Source organism: Oncorhynchus clarkii, chromosome 12 (genome assembly GCF_045791955.1).
Source record: "Oncorhynchus clarkii lewisi isolate Uvic-CL-2024 chromosome 12, UVic_Ocla_1.0, whole genome shotgun sequence".
NCBI lineage: Eukaryota > Metazoa > Chordata > Actinopteri > Salmoniformes > Salmonidae > Oncorhynchus > Oncorhynchus clarkii.
Window position 1 is genome coordinate 65,896,030 of NC_092158.1, and position 21,247 is coordinate 65,917,276.

General features: G+C 40.9%; 1 protein-coding gene across 1 annotated transcript in view; it reads left to right on the top strand.

Moving 5' to 3' along the window:
* Positions 1-21,247, top strand: part of LOC139422143 (corticotropin releasing hormone receptor 1) — a 157,267-nt gene that overhangs the window by 119,437 nt on the left and 16,583 nt on the right. The window contains exons 7-11 of the mRNA XM_071173295.1: positions 2,787-2,907; positions 7,240-7,393; positions 7,509-7,569; positions 9,792-9,864; positions 12,151-12,236. Coding sequence (XP_071029396.1) covers positions 2,787-2,907; positions 7,240-7,393; positions 7,509-7,569; positions 9,792-9,864; positions 12,151-12,236 — 495 coding nt within the window. The remainder of the gene's footprint in view (positions 1-2,786; positions 2,908-7,239; positions 7,394-7,508; positions 7,570-9,791; positions 9,865-12,150; positions 12,237-21,247) is intronic.

The following is a 21,247-nucleotide window of genomic DNA, read 5'->3' on the forward strand; positions in this document are numbered from 1 at the left end:
AAGGGCCACCCAGACCCCTCTTCTACGCTGCTACTCTCTATTTATAATCTATGCATTGTCCCTTTTACTCTATCTACGTGTACATATTACCTCAATTACCTCAACTAACTGGTGCCCCGTACATTGACTCTGTACGGGTACCCCCTGTGTATAGCCTCGCTTGTTATTTTACTTCTGCTGTTTAATTATTTGTTACTTTTATTTTCTATTTTCAATATTTTACTTTACACTTGTTTAAAAACAATCTTAAAGCATTGTTGGTTAAGGGCTTGTAAGTAAGCATTTCACGGTAAGGTAACACGTGACAAATCAAATTTGATTTGATTTGAATATTCCTTTGTGCATGGTGTAGTTATTAAAAGGAAAACCACCCAAAAACTACATTTTGGTATTTGTTTCATTAAACCATTGTTTATGCAAAATGCGTCATACCAGCTGTATTTCTATATTTTAAAAGTTGTATATCTTAAAAACTTGATTGTTACTTGCAGAACATTTTTGGACCATATCAACAATGACAAATTACACAAATAGCAAAAACTAGTTTTGGGGTGGAATTTTCATTTAATTATACTTTGGAGGGTGTATCAATACACCTAGTCACTTCAAAAATACAGGTGTCCTTCCTAGCTCAGTTGCCGGAGAGGAAGGAAACCGCTCAATGATTTCACAATCACTCCAATTTAGATCAGCTTAAGAGCTTAATGCCTGTTATCACAGAGGAAACTGAGAATGAATCAACAGCATTGTAATTACTCCACAATACTAACCTAAATGACTGAATGAAAATAAAGAAGCATGTACAGAACAGAACATATCTCAAAACGTGCATCCTGTTTGCAACAAGACACTAAAGTAATATTGCAAAAAATATGGCAAAGCATTTCACTTTTTGTCCTGAATACAAAGTGTTATATTTGTGGCACATCCAGTACAACACATTACTTAGTACCACTCTGCATATTTTCAAGCACGTGGTGGCTGCATCATGTTATGGGTATGCTTGTAATCTTTACAGATTGGGGAGTTTTTCAGGATAAAATAGGAATGGAATGGAGCTAAGTACAGGCAAAATCCAAAATAAAAACCTGGTTCAGACATAGAGATGAATTCACCTTTCAGCAGGGCAATGACTTAAAGCACAAGGGCAAAAATATACACTGGAGTTGTTTAACAAGAACACAGTGAATGTTCCTGAGTTATCGAGCTACAGGTTTGACTTAAATGTGCTTGAAGAATCTACTGCAATACTTGAAAATGGTTGTCTAGAAATGATCAATGACCAATTTGAAAGAGCTTGACGAATTTTAAAATTAACATTCAGACGAGTCTTGTAAGGCATGTGGGCCTCCTAGAGCAAAACGTGTTTGTGATGGTCTCTCCTTTCCACAGAGGGATATTAGTGTGTAGCCCAAAACGTTCAGACACTACAGACAGAAGTTGGCAGATCGGTTTTACCGACTTCATACGAGTCCCAAGACGCTTGGGGGGGGATCGGAGAGGAAAACGGTCTGACGAACATTCTAGCTCTGTCACCTTTCACAGATATCTGTAGGTTAAACTGATTGTTCTTTATGGGGATTTCTTTATTATGCTAAATACATTTCTGTGGGGGGCTGACAATTGACTCTGGGGGGTTTAAACATGTTCAACTGCTTTCATTAGCTTTTTCCTCTCACTGCCGTGAGTTTAAGACAAGGGTATAGCTATCTTGGAATTAAGTACATTTCCAAGACGAAATCCAATCCAACATTATTTTCGAGAATCTAATTTCTTCATGACTTTTTTAATGGGAAGAAACATAGGTAGAAGCTTAAGAACATTTAAAATAACATTACTGAGGACTAGCAACTTTTCGTAGTTTAAGTCTAAGCTTGAGGAAGAAAATGGCACTTACAAAGAAATGTATTCTTTAAGAAGGTTGGTCCTGGATGCTTTCCTTTCCTGGTGTCTTATTACCTCCACGTTTGTACACCAATTGTGTGAATTACAACCTTGACTGATCTAATAAACCTTGCATTAGCTGGTCCAATTCGATCAGTCATTCCTGTGGGTTGAAGAACCTGCTGGTCCTACTGAGGCCTGGGGAAAAGATTGATCAGCCTGCCCAACTCTACTGCTATAGGGTTTTAGGAGATTATTGTGAGGTGGTTTGCTTTGCCACTGGAGGTGGGATAAAGTGGTTAGAACAGAACAGAGAAAGTGATACACCCCCTGCTTGAGGGAACGGGCCTTGTCTAGCTCTTTAGACTTACTGTAGGGAATATGTCAATTGTGGCACACACACACACACACACACACACACACACACACACACACGGCCATAGTCCATGCACATGCTGTACTAATTATGCAAAACACACATCCAAACAAAACACACTCACACAAACTTCCCCACTGTCTCTTAACTTTTCCTATTTTTATTATGGTCCCATTATCCATCATCCCGTCATATGTATTACCAACATTATACTGCATAGCATGAGGAATTGGCGTGCTCGACTCAAAATGTCATAATTATACAGAAGAAGGAAAAACTGCACTCACTGCAAACACTGCAATAATTATACTATATACCACCAGCCCTTAACCTGTCTTCTGTTCTCTCCTCTACCACCAGGAGTATTACAGTGCAATGTACTGACTTAGGCATCAAGAACCTTGATACACATATTTTTTCAAAATATTCACAATGTGATGCATTGATACCATGTTGCACTGTACAGTATAATGAATAGGTAGGTACCCGTGCTTACCTTTTCCTCTATTCTCCTCTCTCCCCCCAGGAGTATCCGCTGCTTGAGGAACATCATCCACTGGAACCTGATCACAGCTTTCATCCTGAGGAACGCCACTTGGTTCGTCGTACAGCTTACCATGAACCCTGAGGTGCACGAGAGCAATGTGGTGAGTACAGGGAAGTTAATTGTACATCAATTTCAGGCCGCTTTATATGCAATATACATACAGGTAACTGCCAAAATAAAGGAAACACAATCATAAAGTGTCTTAATAGGGCGCCATCAAAAGCTGTTAGAACCGCTTCAATGTGCCTTGACAAGTGTTCAAATCTGGTGACTGAGATGGGCAAGACATATGGTAAACATAGTTTTCATGCTCATCAAACCATTCAGTGACCACTTGTGCCCTGTGGATGGGGGCAATGTCATCAGGATATAAATTACTCACCGTAGACTGAAGGTGATCACTCAGAATGGCTGTGTATTTATTGCCGTTTAACTTGCCTTGCCCTCTAAGGGTTTGAGTGGACCTAAACCATTCCATGAAAATGGACCCCACACCATAACAGCTCAAACAACTCAAGTGTTTCCTTTATTTTGGCAGTTACCTGTATATAGTTTGCTGTGATACACTGGAGACAACACAAACACAGAAGGGCAATACATTCATGCAGATAAGGAAACACACACACACACACACACACACAAAAATCCCCACTCTTTCATTCTATTACTTGCCCCTCTCTCCAGGCTCACTAATGAACACACACACACACACTCAAACTTTCACTTTCACTCATCCTCCTTTTTCCTCTCTCCGATCAAATTGGATTGCAATGTCACAGCTATCATTTCAAAAACATCTCCAGGGTCCGGGCGCACGCACACATATTCCTAACTACCTAACAGACTTTGGAGTACCATCATGTCGTCCTGGTTCACTGTTAATTGCCCCTCAGCTGGCCTGCCTCTTGATGTTATTGCTTCTGCAAACATCCCTCATCTCAGAGAAAAGAGAACATGCTTCTTTTCCTTCCCAGCTCTTTCAATTAGACTTTACTACTACTTTACTAATTAGCTCATCACCCCCTCCGGCCCCCCAGCCCTCAGAAATGAATGAATCCAACCCCCACTGTCAATATCTGACCTAAGAAGACAGACTGGGCGTGCTCAAAGCAACCCAGAGGCCTCCAGAGTGGCACAGTGATTTAAGGCGGCAGGTAGCCTAGTGGTTAGAGCGTTGGATTAGTAACCCAAAAGGTTTCAAGATCGAAACTCCGAGCTGACAAGGTAAAACATCTGTCGTTCTGCCCTTGAACAAGACAGTTAACCCACTGTTCCTAGGCCTTCATTGAAAATAAGAATTTGTTCTTAACTGACTTGCCTAGTTAAATAAAGATAAAATAAAATGTTAAAAAGGCACTGCGTCGTAGTGCTAGAGGCGTGACTACAGATCCTGGTTTGATCCTGGCCGCAACCGGGAGACCCATGAGGCGACACACAATTAGCTCAGCGTTGTCTGGGTTAGGAGAGGGTTTGGCCGGCTGAGATGTCCCTTGTCCAACGAGATGGGTCCCATTATGTCTGGTTAAAACCCAAACATTACATTCCACAGTAAGAACCGAATGCCAACGGTCAAGCATGGCAGTGGTAGTCTGATGGTTTGGGGATGCTTTGCTGCATCAGGACCTAGACTACTTTCCTTAATAAAAGGAACAATGAATTCTGCACTGTATCAGATAATGCTGAATGTCAGGCCATCCGTCTGTGAGCTGAAGCAAGACAATGCAGCAAGACAATGATCCAAAACACACAATCAAGTCATGAAAATGTTTAAAAAGCAACAAATTGGAAGTTTTGGAATGGCCTAGTCAAAGTCCAGACCTAATCCGAATTGAGATGTGGCAGGACTTTAAATGAGCAGTTCACGCTTCAAACCCTTAAATGCAACTGAGTTAATGCAGTTCTGTATGCAAGAATACTATTTTGTGGCACTGTAACTGTGTTGCAATCGTACTACATACTATTTACAGCGTACTGTTTATAAAAAACGAATGCAGTTAAAGACAAATATCAGCATACTAGGCTTATCCTAACTGAGAACACGTCCGCTAATGCGCAATTGCGTTGATTCTTGCCATTCAATAATTTTTGTACAGCACATCCCCTCACCTGTTTATCAGCTGTTGCCTCAAAATATGATTCTCTATTTTCAAAACGGGAGTTGGCTCGGTCAAAAGCAACTCTCGAACCTCAGGAGAGTTGTTTTTCACTTTTGAAAGCTGTCATTTTTGTGTTTTTTCTTGCCCTTGGTACACTGGGTTCCCCCTGCAAAAATAGAGGGGACTGTCGTGCGTCAGTGGCGGGGATGTCAGGATGGTAGCGATATCACGCTATCACACTCAACCACGGCCCCACTTCACTGATCGGACTGGGAGTCTCTCACCCTCAATGGGTCGATTAGAGTAGAGGCTAGAGAAAATGGAGAGTTGTGAATGAACTGCGATCCTGATTTGACAGCTGCCCTGAAATGCCTTTAGACTACACAAGGGGTAGAGTGGAGGGAATTGGAAAGGGTAACTTGGGATCTTAGCCCAAATACACTGAGATTGCTGGCTGTAGAGTCCCATTTTCTGTGCGACTTTGATGATTTGATGGGTAGTACAGGGTCAGGGAGTCTTTTGGTATGTCCTTGAAGTAAGTGGGGTGAGACTGTGATGCTAGACAAGGAGTCAATAACACTTTCATATTGAAAATAGATATTTCCCACTCAGTACATTACTCTTTTCTTTTCACTAGGTAACATATGAATAACTACCTGAACAAATGCCAAATTAAAATATTTTTTCTTATTGTTTGTTGACAGATCTCCTGTCTCATCTCCCAGCTGTAAATATTGTAATCAAAAGGAGACACTTTTCGATTTCTTCAAAACAAGTAAATGTTATTATTTAAAATGGTGTAGAATACTTGTATGTTTGAGGAATTTTAATTATGGGATTTCTGTTTTGAATTTGGCGCCCTGCAATTTCACTTGCTGTTGGCGAGGTGGGACGCTACCGTCCCACATATCCCCGAGAAGTTAATCCAGCAGCTGTGTCAGATTTCAAAAAGTCTTCGCGGCAAAAGCACACCATGCGATTATCTGAGGACAGCGCCTCGCATACATAACCATGAAAAACATATTTCAACCAGGCAGGGGCGCACAAAAGTCAGTAATAGCGATATAATTAATGCCTTACTTTTGATGATCTTCTTCTGTTGGCACTCCAAAAGGTACCAGTTACATCACAAATGGTCCATTTGTTTGATAATGTCCTTCTTTATATCCATAAAAACTCAGTTTAACTGGCACGCTTCAGTCAATCATCCACCCAGTTTCCCTCCATCAAAATGCATACAAAATGAATCCCAAACCTTACTAATAAACTTTTGCAAACAAGTCAAACAACATTTATAATCAAACCTTGGGTACCCTAATACGTAAATAAACTATAAAATTTAAGACGGAGAATCGTTATTGTCTTTTCCAGAGAAAAATACCAAAGAACGCGTTCTCATTCACACGCTTGGAAATTCTACAGCCAAAATGGGAGCCACCTAGAAAAACAATTTCTGGCTAATTTTTCCAAAAAACTCTTTCTAAATACTGTTGACATCTAGTTGACATCTAGTGGAAGCCCTAGGAACTGCAATCTGGGAGGACTTTGCCTTATAATAAAGGTGACAGCCATTGAAAATAGTGGTAGGCTGAATTTCTCTTGGGGGGGATGGTTTGTCCTCAGGGTTTCACCTGCCATATCAGTTCTGTTATAGTCACAGACATTATTTTAACAGTTTTCTATCCAAATCTACCAATTACACGCATATCATAGGTTCTGGGCCTGAGTAACAGGCAGTTTACTTTGGGCACTCTTTTCATCCGGGCGTGAAAATACTGCCCCCTACCCAAGAGAGGTTAAGATAGCAGATCTATATAGACTTTGGACTTGTTGAGAGGTATTGTCAGTGTTGGATGACTCAGACTATCATAGGCCATGGGAAGTGAGAGCTATGATGCAGTTTAACAAGTTATGCAGGAGGTCAAATCTGCCATTCTTATACTGCCGCGGTGACCTTTGTTTGCCAGACATCTGCCTATATACCAGTCCCAAATTGGAAACATTCAGAGAGACCTTTTGACACTACTCAGAGCATGACAGAGAAACTCAACAAGCTGCATATGTTAAATAAGGATTCCACGGTGGAGTGTCACTCGCAAATTGAGTGTTTTTCAGAGAACCAGGGCTGCATCCGAAATGGCACCCTATTCCCTATATAGAGCACTACTTTTGACAAGGGCCTACAGGGCACCATTTCAGATGCAGCCTGGATCGGCAACAACCCCCTAAGGAGTGAGGAAAGGAACCAGTGGTGGCTTGACAGCTCTCACTTTTTTTTTTTCATTTTTACTAGCCTTAATATTTTTTTGTTATTCTTTCCTTCCTCTCTATAAAAGTTGTGGTGCCGGCTTGTCACGGCAGCCTATAACTATTTCCACGTGACAAACTTCTTCTGGATGTTTGGGGAGGGCTGCTACCTGCATACAGCCATCGTGCTCACCTACTCTACGGACAAGCTACGCAAGTGGATGTTCATCTGCATCGGGTGGTGTGAGTTAACACTTAGTTCATCAAAGGAAAGACGGATGTGGGTTGATTGATTCTTTGTGATGAGTGACATGAATGTAAGTCAACTGTAACAGAGACGATGTGTGATGTTTTACAGGTATCCCTCTTCCAATCATCATCGCATGGGCAATTGGCAAGCTTTACTACGACAACGAAAAGTAAGCACTTTTTTTTTCTTCTTATTCTCTCCTGGGTTCTCTCTCTATCTCTATTCATGTCCCTGTGGTATCGATTTGTCTTTGGAATCAGGCAACAATCTTGTCCGTGTCTAGCTCCTCAGACCCATCAGAGTGATCATTGTAGTGGATGAGAGATGGATGTCGCCAAGTCATTAACCAATTCATCCTCATTTTAAGGGAGTCTTAGTGAACCTGTAACCGACCATTTCCCTGCATACAGAATAGCAGGTTGACATTTATTCTCATGAGTCTTGCCCTGGTGGCAGAACTGAGCGATGTCCCCTTGGATAGGTCAGCTGCAAAGTCAAAATTGGCTATATTGCAAAAAATCATGAAAACAGAGATTGCCTTTTTGGTTTTAATTTAAGGTTAGGCATTAGGGCTAGCAGTATAGTTAAGGTTAGGATTAAGGTTTAAAATCAGATTTTTGGACTTTGTGGCTGTGCCAGTTAGTGCAGAGCTGTCTCCAAAAGAAAGACGCCCAGGGTCCCTGCTCATTTGCGTGAACGTGCCTTAGGCATGCTGCAAGGAGGCATGTGGACTGCAGATGTGGCCAGGGCAATAAATTGCAATGTCCGTACTGTGAGACGCCTAAGACAGCACTACAGGGAGGACAATTGATCGTCCTTGCAATTGCAGACCACTTGTAAGAACATCCGCACGAGATCGTTACATCCGAATATCACACCTGCGGGACAGGTACTGGATGGCAACTACTGCCCGAGTTACACCAGGAACGCACAATCCCTCCATCAGTGCTCAGACTGTCCACAATAGGCTGAGAGAGGCTGGGTGGGGGGCTTGTAGGCCTGTTGTAAGGCAGGTCCTCACCAGACATCACTTGCAACAACGTTGCCTATGGGCACTAACCCACCATCGCTGGACCAGACAGGACTGGCAAAAAGGGCTCTTCACTGATGAATCGCAGTTTTGTCTCACATGGGGTGATGGTCGGATTCGCTTTTATCATCGAAGGAATGAGCGTTACACCGAGGCCTGTACTCTGGAGTGGGATCGATTTGGAGGTGGAGGGTCCGTCATGGTCTGGGGTGGTGTGTCACATTATCATCGGACTGAGCTTGTTATCATTTCAGGCAATCTCAACACTGTGCGTTACAGGGAAGACATCCTCCTCCGTCATGTGGTGCTCATCCTGACATGACCCTCCAGCATGACAATGCCACCAGGCATACTGCTCGTTCTGTGCGTGATTTCCTGCAAGACAGGAATGTCAGTGTTCTATCATGACCAGCAAAGAGCCCGGATCTCAATTCCATTGAGCACGTCTGGGACCTGTTGGATCCGAGGGTGACGGCTAGCGCTATTCCCTCCAGAAATGTCCGGCGACTTGCAGGTGCCTTGGTGGAAGAGTGGGGTAACATCTCACAGCAAGAAATGGCAAATCTGATGCTGTCCATGAGGAGGAGATGCACTGCAGTACTTAATGCAGCTGGTGGTCACACCAGATACTGACTGTTACCTTGACCCCCCCACTGATCAGGGACACATTATTCCATTTCTGTTAGTCACATGTCTGTGGAACTTGTTCAGTTTGTCTCAGTTGTTGAATCTTGTTTTGTTCATACAAATATATTCACATGTTAAATTTGCTGAAAATCAACAGTTGACAGTGAGAGGATGTTTCTTTTTTGCTGAGTTTATAATAATATATATTTTTTTTTTAATCATAAAAGTAGTGCACTTGGCTTTTCTATCCAGACACAGTTCCCCCAATCCCTCTGCTTTTTTTACCCTGAGCCGTTTTGCTCTCTCGCTCTGATACCAACAAGGTGAATACAGAAGAAATGAACGATTCACTCCACTGAACTGAGTCTGTAGAATGAGGGAATCTGAGGCATCTCATCCCCTCGGAGAGCGTCTTCTCCTTTTTTCATCCCACTGCAAAGTGGATGTAATTCCACATAATTCTTTGTTTTAGGTGTTTTCTGTTGCTAGAGATGAGTGCTGGACTATACAAAGGCCTCTTGTTCTCTGCCAGTACTGGCTTTGATAGGCTAAGCCCTCTCACCTACCTATGATGTCAATTGTGATTGGCCGAGGCCGATGCTCATTTTAGTCAACTATAAAAAAAAATCTTGGCAAAGGTCCCGCAGTCTGCTTTTTCATTGAAAAAATGTGACTGGTGGACCTTCTGCATCTGCCAGTATGATTGGCTCAACTCTCTGTGTTCTAAATTGCAGGTGCTGGTTTGGGAAGAAGGCAGGAGTGTACACAGATTACATCTACCAGGGCCCAATGATCCTGGTGTTGCTGGTAAGACAGTGTTACACAATCCTTTTCACATTTCTCCATATTTTTCCTCCTAGTATAGACATAGTGTTCTAGCCTTGTCCTTGCTAGGTTTTCTTACATCCATGACCAAGCTCTTCCCCTTTACACCTTCCCTCTAAGTGTGTTTGTATTTACAGCACCGCACAGTTAGGAACAATGACAAAATAACATTATTGTGCACTCAAGCAGAAATTGTTTTTCGAGGGCAAGTAATTGCTTCAAGACAAACAGTAGAAAGGTCATTGACATTCAATGGTGTGTGAACTTTATACCGCAGCCTTCCAACGCACACACTCACGCCCATGCAGTAATACCATCGTGTGAAGCTATTTGAACGGCGTGACACCTACTACACATATGCAGAACTGACTGGGTCAGTTGGAATGAATATGATATGAGGAATATGTATGAATCGTAAATGATTGGCAGCACGCTAAACTGTGAGCGTTTTAGCTCACTTTGACTCTCTTTACACTCTCATTTCCTCCTTAATGTTGGGACTAGGGGGCACAAGGAGTTCCCTAAAGGGAACACCCCCTCCCATTCAGCTGAAAAAAACATTCTTTAGAAATATTTAACTTTCACACATTAACAAGTCCAATACAGCAAATGAAAGATAAACATCTTGTTAATCTACGCATCATGTCCGATTTAAAAAAAAAATGTTTTACAGCGAAAACACAACATATATTTATGTTAGATGACCATCAAATTCAAAAACGCACACAGCGATTTTTCACAGTCACAAATGCATAAATATAGATAAAATGAATCACTAACCTTTGATTATCAGAAAGTTTAAATAGGTGACTGTTTATCTCGTGCCTTCTCCCTACATAACAAATCAGATACTCACACATAACGTTGGAACATGATTGAAAATACACTACCTGTCAAAGGTTTGGACAACTACTCATTCAACGTTTTTTCTTAATTTTTACTATTTTCTACATTGTAGAATAATAGTGAAGACATCAAAACTATGAAATAACACACTGTTTGGAATCATGTACTAAACAAAAAAAGTTTTAAACAAATCAAAACATATTTTATATTTGAGATTCTTCAAAGTAGCCACATTTTGTCAGATTTGCACACTCTTGGCATTCTCTCAACCAGCTTCACCTGAAATGCTTTTCCAACAGTCTTGAATGAGTTCCCACATATGCTGAGTACTTGTTGGCTGCTTTTCCTTCACTCTGTGGTCCAACTCATCCCAAACCATCTCAATTGGGTTGAGGTCGGGAGATTGTGGAGACCAGGTCATCTGATGGAGCACTCCATCACTCTACTTCTTGGTCAAATAGACTTTACACAGCCTGGAGGTGTGTTAGGTCATTGTCCTGTTCAATAACAAATGTTAGTCCCACTAAGCGTAAACCAGATGGGATGGCGTATCACTCCAGAATGCTGTGGTAGCCATGCTGGTTAAGTGTGCCTTGAATTCTAAATAAATCACTGACAGTGTTACCAGCAAAGCACCCTCACACCAACTCCTCCATGCTCCATGGTGTGAACCACACATGCAGAGATAATCCGTTCACTTACTCTGCCTCTCAGAAATACACGGCAGTTGGAACCACAAATCTCAAATTTGGACTCATCAGACCAAAGGACATATTTCCACTGTTCTAATGTCCATTGCCCATGTTTTTTTGCCCAACCAAGTCTTCTTATTATTGCTGTCCTTTAGTAGTGGTTTCTTTGCATCAATTTGACCATGAAGGCCTGATGTCTCCTTGATGTTGAGATGTGTCTTGCTTGAACCCTTCGAAGCAATTTTTTGGGCTGGTAACTCTAATGAACCAATCCTCTGCAACAGAGGTAACTCCCAGCACGCTACATTTTAATGTAAACAATAGATTTTTATTGATTTTCCTCAGTAGTCAATAATCCTAAAACCTTGCTCTGAAGCATTAAATTGGCTTTTTTTTTACTCCTTGTTTGACATACAGTCAAGATACTGCATCAGCCCAATATCCGCCTGAAAACTTGAAACCCTGTGACTATCATATTTTCGCACTGACTGCAATGTATTGAGAAAAATGTCTAACCTGTTACACTCATCTTTTCCCATTGACTGCAATGTACTGAGAGAAAGGTCAAGCCTGTGACACATCTTTTCTAATTTCCTTAAATGTGTTGAGAAAAATGTCAACCATGTGACAGTTATTTCCAGCACAGACAAAGATTGTTTTATTAAATGTTTCTTTCTCATAACTTACCAATGTAAATCTTCCTACATTCTTATTTTCTCTCTGTTTTCAGATCAACTTTATATTCCTCTTCAACATTGTGAGAATCCTAATGACCAAGCTGAGAGCCTCCACAACCTCAGAGACAATACAGTACAGGTGAGCCAGGACCAGGGCCCCAAATGTCCCCCTATACCTTTTACAGTGCATTACTTTTAACCAGGCCCCCATAGGTAGTGCTCTACCTCCTTGGATTTCTTCACATTTTATTGTGTTGCAAAGTGGGATTAAAATAAATGTAATTATTATCTACTCGTCAAAGTAGAAGAAAAAGTATATTTAAAGAATAATGTAAAATAAAATACTAATATAACTTGATTAGATAAGTATTTATGCCCCTGAGTCAATATATGTTACAAACACCTTGGGCAGCGGTTATAGCAGTGAGTCTTCTTGGGTAAGCGCTTTGTACACATGTATTGTACAATATTTGCCCATTGTTATTTCCAACATTCTTCAAGCGCTGTCAAGGTGGTGAAGGTAGGAAACAACATCTCCACTTCGCTGACCCTCAACACTGGGGTGTCACAAGGGTGCGTGCTCAGCCCCCTGCTGTGCTCCCTGTTCACCCACGACTATGTTGCCATGCACGCCTCCAACTTAATCATCAAGTTTGCAGACGACACTACAGTAGTAGGCTTGATTACCAACATCGACGAGACAGCCTACAGGGAGGAGGTGAGGGCCCTCGGAGTGTGGTGTCAAAAAAACAACCTCTCACTCAATGTCAACAAAACAAAGGAGATGATTGTGGACTTCGGGAAACAGAAGAGGGAGCATCCCCCTATCCACATCGAAGGGACAGCAGTGGAGAAGGTGGAAAGTTAAGTTCCTCTAAATTCCAGAAAATTATGTCATGACTTTAGAAGCTTCTGATGGGCTAATTGACGTAATTTGAGTCAATTGGAGGTGTACCTGTAGATGTATTTCAAGGCCTACCTTCAAACTCAGTGCCTCTTTGCTTGACATCATGGGAAAATCAAAAGAAATCAGCCAAAACCTCAGAAACAAAATTGTAGACCTCCACAAGTCTGGCTCATCCTTGGGAGCAATTTCCAAACTCCTGAAGGTATCACGTTCATCTGTATAAACAATAGTACACAAGTATAAACACCATGGGACCACGCAGTCTCCTAGAGATGAACGTACTTTGGTGTGAAAAGTGCAAATCAATCCCAGAACAACAGCAAAGGACCTTGTGAAGATGCTGGTAGAAACAGGTACAAAAGTATCTATATCCACAGTAAAAATGAGCCCTATATCGACATAACCTGAAAGGCCGTTCAGCAAGGAAGAAGCCACTGCTCCAAAACCGCCATAACAAAAGGCAGACTACGGTTTGCAACTGCACATGGGGACAAAGATTGTACTTTTGGAGAAATGTCCTCTGGTCTGATGTAACAAAAATAGAACATTTTGGCCATCATTATGTTTTGAGGAAAAAGGGGGAGGCTTGCAAGCCGAAGAACACCATCCCAACTGTGAAGCATGGGAGTGGCAGCATCATGTTGTGGGGGTGCATTGCTGCAGGAGGGACTGGTGCACCTCACAAATAGATGGCATCATGAGGGAGGAAAATTATGTGGATATATTGAAGCAACATCTCAAGACATCAGTCAGGAAGTTATAGCGTTGTCACAAACGGGTCTTCCAAATGGACAATGACCCAAAGCATACTTCCAAAGTTGTGGCAAAATGGCTTAAAGACAACAAAGGAAAGGTTTTGGAGTGGCCATCACAAAGCCCTGACCTGAATCCTATATGAAATATGTGGGCAGAACTGCCAGGACCAATGGGCCAAAATTCACCCATCTTTTTGTGGTAAGCTTGTGGAAAGCTACCCAAAACGTTTTAACGGCAATGCTACCAAATACTAATTGAGTGAATGTAAACTTCTGACCCACTGGGAATGTGATGAAAGAAATAAAAGCTGAAATAAATAAATCTCTACTATTATTCTGACATTTCACATTCTTAAATAAAGTGCCGATCCTAACTGACCTCAGACAGGGAATTTTTACTAGGATTAAATGTCAGGAAATGTGAAAAACTGAGTTTAAATGTATTCGGCTAAGGTGTATGTAAACTTGAGTTCAACTGTACATACATTTATATATATACATACACACACACAAACTTTCATTCTATTTGTAACTGTGCTATTTCACAAAATTTCTGAACCTATATACATTTCACACCCCATATGTTTTACATTGGTTCTTGTTGTTATCAGTCCCCCCCTTCAGCTCCATTCAACCCCTCCCATCTATCTCTTAACACCATCCATTTTGGATTTCTATTTGCCATATATTTTTCAACTGTGCTGTGATGCTTCACAAAAGTACTGAACCTTTCTTTTCTCATAGCTTCTACAGATTGTAAATTAAATAACTATTTTTGCTAAAATAATTATTATATTATTGATTGATTGACTATTACTTTTCAAATCACCCATTATTGCTATCTGCAGCGTTAGTTCTAGGTAAATGTTGCAATTCTTCAGCCCTTCCTGGACCCGTGACCAAAAACGAGCTACATATGGACAGTACCAAAATGTTGTATTTTCTTAGGATCCCCATTAGCTGTTGCAAAAGCAGCAGCTACTCTTCCTGGGGTCCACACAAAACATGAAACATAATACAGAATGACATAATACAGAACATCATTAGACAATAACAGCTCAAGGATAGAACTCCAAGCATTTTTAAAAAGGCACACGTAGCCTACATATCAATGCATACACACAAACTATCTAGGTCAAAATAGGGGAGAGGCGTTGTGCCACGAGGTGTTGCTTTATCTGTTTTTTGAAACAATATGAGATGGAAGGAAGTTCCATGAAATAAGGGCTCTATATAATACGGTACTTTTTCTTGAATTTGTTTTGGATTTGGGGACTATGAAAAGACCCTTGGTTACATGTCTGGTGTGATACAGTGGGGCAAAAAAGTATTTAGTCAGCCTATTGTGCAAGTTCTCCCACTTAAAAAGATGAGAGGCCTGTAATTTTCATCATAGGTACACTTCAACTATGACAAACAAAATTAGAAACAAATCCAGAAAATCGCATTGTAGGATTTTTTATGAATTTATTTCCAGATTACAGGGACTGGTTACAGTAAGAAGCTTCTTCTTGAGAATACAGCTTGATGAAAACCAGTCAATATTCAGGTCCCCAAGAAAGTAGACTTCTCTGTTTACATCACATACACTATCGAGCATTTCACACATATTATTTAGATACTGACTGTTAGCACTTGGTGGCCTATAGCAACACCCCGAAAGAAAAAGGCTTCAGATGTGCCAAGTGAATCTGCAACCACAACACTTCAATAAACCTTGACTTAAGGTCTTCTCTAAGCATTACAGGGATATGGCTCTGAATATATACAGCAACTCCTCCCCCATAAGCATTTCTGTCTCTTCTATAGATGTTATATCCTTGTATTGCTACTGCTGTATCATCAAATAAATGATCTAGGTGAGTCTCAGAAATGGCCAATATATGATTGTTATCTGATGTTTGCAAGTTATTCATTTCATGAACCTTTTTTCTAAGGCTACATATATTAATATGGGCTATTTTCAGCCCTTTCCTGGGAAGCTTATCGGAGATAGACATAATATTGAAAAGAGCAGACAAAGCAAGATAAAAAAATATATACATTCAGCAGTCCGTGAATCAATTGGTTTGTGTGTGCGCAAGGCCACGAACCCATAGGCTTGGCTCTCTCATCCCTTGCAGGCTTCTGGGAGGGAGGGTGGACAATGTAGCAGATGTACGCAATGCACCCATGCGCTCTGGCAGCTTTCATTGTTGGGATCAGTTATTTTCTCTTCTGGCGCACAGCTTCAGGATAGTCCTCGTTGAGGAAGATATACGTTCCTCTCAAGTTCTTGGCTCTTTCCAGAACAGCTACCTTGTCCTTGAACCTCAGGAACTTGACCACTATCGGCCTGGACCTATCACCTGGGTCGGTGGTGGGTTTTCCAGTCCTGTGGGAGTGCTCCACATCGACCTTGCAGTGGTCCATCTTCATTTTCTCAGAGATTTCTCATTTCCCTCACTTTGTCCTCAGACTCCATCCAGGTCTCATGTGGAGTTCTGCAATTCCGTCAACAACCATGTTGTTTCACCTTGATTGTCCCTCGAGATAGTCTGATTTATCTGTAATTGTTATCATGGATTCACACAAATGTCCTCTCTCAATGACTTACAGATTGCTGTCATCTTGCCGTTCTCCTGTTTCAACTCGTCGAGCTGACCCTGGGAGAACTGCAAACTGTTCTTCCGGTTCTGGACCTCTCTGGTCAGGTCGTCCATTCTTTTGTTAGTAGAATCCACAAGTAGTTGGACAAAACACTTGAAACTATTTTATTGTTGTTGTAACAACTGCTTATAGGTTATAGGTTTAAAAGATCCTTCACATGTGATAGAGAGACAACACTGGCACTGTCCTCAACGGTACTCCCGCCGGCTTTGGTATTTGTCATGGTAGCTAGCAACATATGTTAGGCTGTTACTCCTCGCAGTTCCAGACAGGGCAGGTCATGGGGAAAATTGAAAACAACAAACAGCAGAGATCTAGCCAGCCTCAAACCCGGGACAATCCGCAGTCCCAGGCACAATGGCTAACTGCGTCGCGGGCTGCGTTTAAGAACACCTAGCTTGATATCCAGCTTGTTAGGCTAGCTGCGATGCCAAATAGCTCCTCAGACTCGTCCTTGGTCGGTAGGATCACTGGAAAGATAAACAGTCCCGGGATCCATCATAAGAAGCTAGGTAGCTACCAAGAACTTTCCAACAAACTTTCCAAACAAACAAAACCGAGCTCTTCCTCGTTCCGCGTACAACAGGAATATATGATCTAATGACTGCCTCCTCGCAACAAAATCTGCAGAGCTGGGAAGATTGTATCCCCCATATAAATATAACATTCTATTGTTTGCAAGAATTTTGTATAATAATTTCAATTGAAAAATGTGAAGTTTTGAATCCGGCGTTGTTTTGCATGTCAATTCATAAACCATGTGCCATGGAATCAGTACATTGAAAATCTCTTCCCAAATATTTTGCCATTTTATATGGCACAGCTGTCAATTTGTTGGTCCTTAAATGAAATTGGTATATGGTTTTATTTATCACCATTTTTTAAAACCATTTATGGTCTTTAATGCAGGGCCGACAGACAAGTTCCTTACTTTTCCCCATTTTACTTTCCTCTTCCATTTTTGTGGTATTTTTGCAATTAGTTGGTTGTAATTTTGGGTAGAGCAGACATTTCCATATGCCTGTGTTAGCTGCATGTGTGACATAACTACACCAGTCCTATTTATGATATCATTTACAAAAATGATACCTTTTTTAAAAAAAATATCAATAAATATTTTTTTTATTCAATTAGTATATTTGAGTTTAACCACAATGTGTTGTATTATTTGTTCTGTCTTTTCAGGTGGATTAAACTGAAATTGCTATAAACTTTCTAAACTATCAAAAATGCTATTTGGAGATGATTGTCACGCCCTGGTCTTAGTATTTTGTGTTTTCTTTATTATTTTGGTCAGGCCAGGGTGTGACATGGGTTTATTTATGTGGTGTGTTTTGTCTTGGGGTTTTCGTAGGTATTGGGATTGTGGCTTAGTGGGGTTCTCTAGCAAAGTCTATGGCTGTCTGGAGTGGTTCTCAATCAGAGGCAGGTGTTTATCGTTGTCTCTGATTGGGAACCATATTTAGGCAGCCATATTCTTTGAGTGTGTCGTGGGTGATTTGTTCCTGTCTCTGTGTTTGGTTTGCACCAGTATAGGCTGTTAGGTTTCTTGTTTTTGTATTGTTTGTTTTTTCATCATTATTAAAGATGAACCTAAATTACCACGCTGCATTTTGGTCCGACTCTACTTCACCCGAAGAAAACCGTAACAATGATTTCATTGTCAAATAACCGAAAGTGAGCAGTTATAATCTGAAAAAAAGGAAAAAGGCCATTCTTGAACATGGGGTGAGGTATTCTTACTAATTTACTAGAGAACCATTTAGGTTTTAAGTATAACTTTTGTGTGACTGATGCCTTTAGTGAGAGGTCTAATGCTGTACTATTTAATTATTTCTGCCCTCCGAATTCATATTCGTTATATAAATAGGCCCTTTTAATTTTGTCTGGCTTGCCATTCCAAATAAAATTGAAAATGATTTTGTTCATAATCTCAGCAAAAAAAGAAACGTCCCTTTTTCAGGACCCTGTCATTCAAAGATAATTCGTAAAAATCCCGATAACTTCACAGATCTTCATTGTAAAGGGTTTAAACACTGTTTCCCATGCTTGTTCAATGAGCCATAAACAATTAATGAACATGCACCTGTGGAGCGGTCGTTAAGACACAAGCAGCATGCAGGCAGCTTACAGACAGTAGGCAATTAAGGTCACAGTTATGAAAACTTAGGACACTAAAGAGGCCTTTCTACTGACTCTGCAAAACACCAAAAGAAAGATGCCCATGGTCCCTTCTCATTTGCATGAACATGCCTTAGACATGCTGCAAGGAGGCATGAGGTCTGCAGATGTGACCAGGGCAATAAATTGCAATGTCCGTACTGAAACGCCTAAAACAGCACTACAGGGAGACAGGATTGACAGCTGATTGTCCTCAGCATCAGTACATCCGAAACATCACACCTGCGGGACAGCTACAGGATGGCAACAACAACTGCCCGAGTTACACCAGGAACGCACAATCTCTCCATCAGTGCTCAGACTGTCCGCAATAGGCTGAGAGAGAATTGACTGGGGGCTTGTAGGCCTGTTGTAAGGCAGACATCACCGGCAACAATGTTGCCTATGGGCACAAACCCACCATCGCTGGACAGGACTGGAAAAAGTGTGGTTTTGTCTCAGAACGGGTGATGGTCAGGATCGCTTTTATCATCGAAGGAATGAGCGTTACACCGAGCCCTGTACTCTGGAGTGGGATCGATTTGGGGGTGGTGTGTCACAGCATCATCGGACTGAGCTTGTTCAGTCCACTGTGGATTACAGGGAAGACATTCTCCTCCCTCATGTGGTGCTCATCCTGACATGACCCTCCAGCATGACAATGCCACCAGCCATACTGCTCGTTCTGTGCGGGATTTCCTGCAAGACAGGAATGTCAGTGTTCTGCATGGCCAGCAATGAGCATGGATCTCAGTCCCATTGAGCACATCTGGGACCTGTTGGATTGGAGGGTGAGGGCTAATGCCATTCCCCCAGAAATGTTCGGGAACTTGCAGGTGTCTTGGTGGAAGAGTGGGGCAACATCTCACAGCAAGAACTGGCAAATCTGGTGCAGTCCAATAGGAGGAGATGCACTGCAGTATTTAATGCTGCTGGTGGCCACACCAGATACTGACTGTTACTTTGACCTCCCCCCATTTACACGTTAAGTTTGCTGAAAATAAACGCAGTTGACGTTTCTTTTTTTGCTGAGTTTATAATTTAAAAAGCAGGTCACTAGGTATAGGCAAAACCATAAGCAAATAGGTCAACTGTGATATGACTTAAGAGTTAATCAGGGTGATTTTTCCACAAATAAACAGGTTTTTTCCTTTACATGGTAGCAAGAGCTTCTCTATTTTGGCTTAATTTCTATAAAAAATTTATTGGAGTGAGATCATTTCTTTCTTTCAGGATTTGTATACCGAGTATATTCACATCCCCGTCAGACCATATTATTGGTAAACTACATGTAAAAGTTGACTTTTTGAGTGATCCAATACGTAATACCATACACATCATAATTTGGTTTTAATCCAGAGAGGTTAGAAAAAATATCTAGATCATCTATGAGACTGTGGAGGGATTCTAATTGTGGTTTTAAAAGAAATCGTGAATCATCAGCGTACAATGACACCTTTGTTTTTAAGCCACGGATTTCTCATCACTTAATTTATTGTTGGATCTAATTTTAACAGAACATTTCGATGGCAATAATAAATAGACGTGTCAGTTGTGGACAACCTTGTTTAACCCCGTCTTGACAGTTAAAAAGTTTGAGATGTAGCCATTATTTACTATTTTACGCCTAGGGATACTATACATAACTTCAACCCATTGATGAGTTTCTCCAAAATGTAAGTATTCTTGGCATTTATATATAAACTCCAGTCGTACTTTATCAAAAACCTTTTCAAAATCAGCTATGAAAACCAAGACTGGTTTCTCCGAAATTCCATAGTATTCTATTGTTTCCAGTACTTGTCTTATATTATCTCTAATGTATCGTCCCTGTAAAATACCTGTCTGATTAGGATGAATAATGTCTGACAATACCTTTTGAATTGTATGCGCCAAGCATTTAGCTCAAATTTTTGCATCACAACACTAAAGTGTAAGAGGCCTCGATCTTTATATATATATATATATATATATATATAATATTACACACCACTTGGATCCTGTTTCAGTAATAATGAAATCAGACCTCCTTGTTGCATGTTCTGATAATCTGATAATGTTTATTATTTGAGTGGCTAAAACATGCTAATAATGGTCCTCTGAGTATATAAAAAAAAGTTTGATATACTCATACATATATTTACATGTACATATTCTCATTCGCCCCTTTAGATTTGTGTGTATTAGGTAGTTGGTGGGGTATTGTTATATTACTGCACTGTCGGAACTAGAAGCACAAGCATTTCGCTACACTCGCGTTAACATCTGCTAACCATGTGTATGTGACAAATAAATTTGATTTTACTTTATTTGTTGGGGATCATGGCTAGACAGCTATTTTAAGGTATTGGCATAGATTTTTAAGCAGATTTAAGTCTAAACTGTAACTTGACCACTAAGGAACATTCACTGTCTTCTTGGTAAGCAACTCGTGTAGATTTGGCTTTGTGTTGTAGGTTATTGTCCTGCTGAAAGGTGAACTCCTCTCCCAGTGTCTGGTGGAAAGCAGACTGAAGCAGGTGTTCCTCTAGGATGTTTTGCTTAGCTCCATCCCAGTCTTTGCCGATGTCAAGCATACCCATACCATGATGCAGCCATGCTTAGAAATAAGGAGGAAGTTATTCAGTGATGTGTTGTATTGGATTTTCTGCAAACATAAGGCTTTGCAATGAGGCCAAA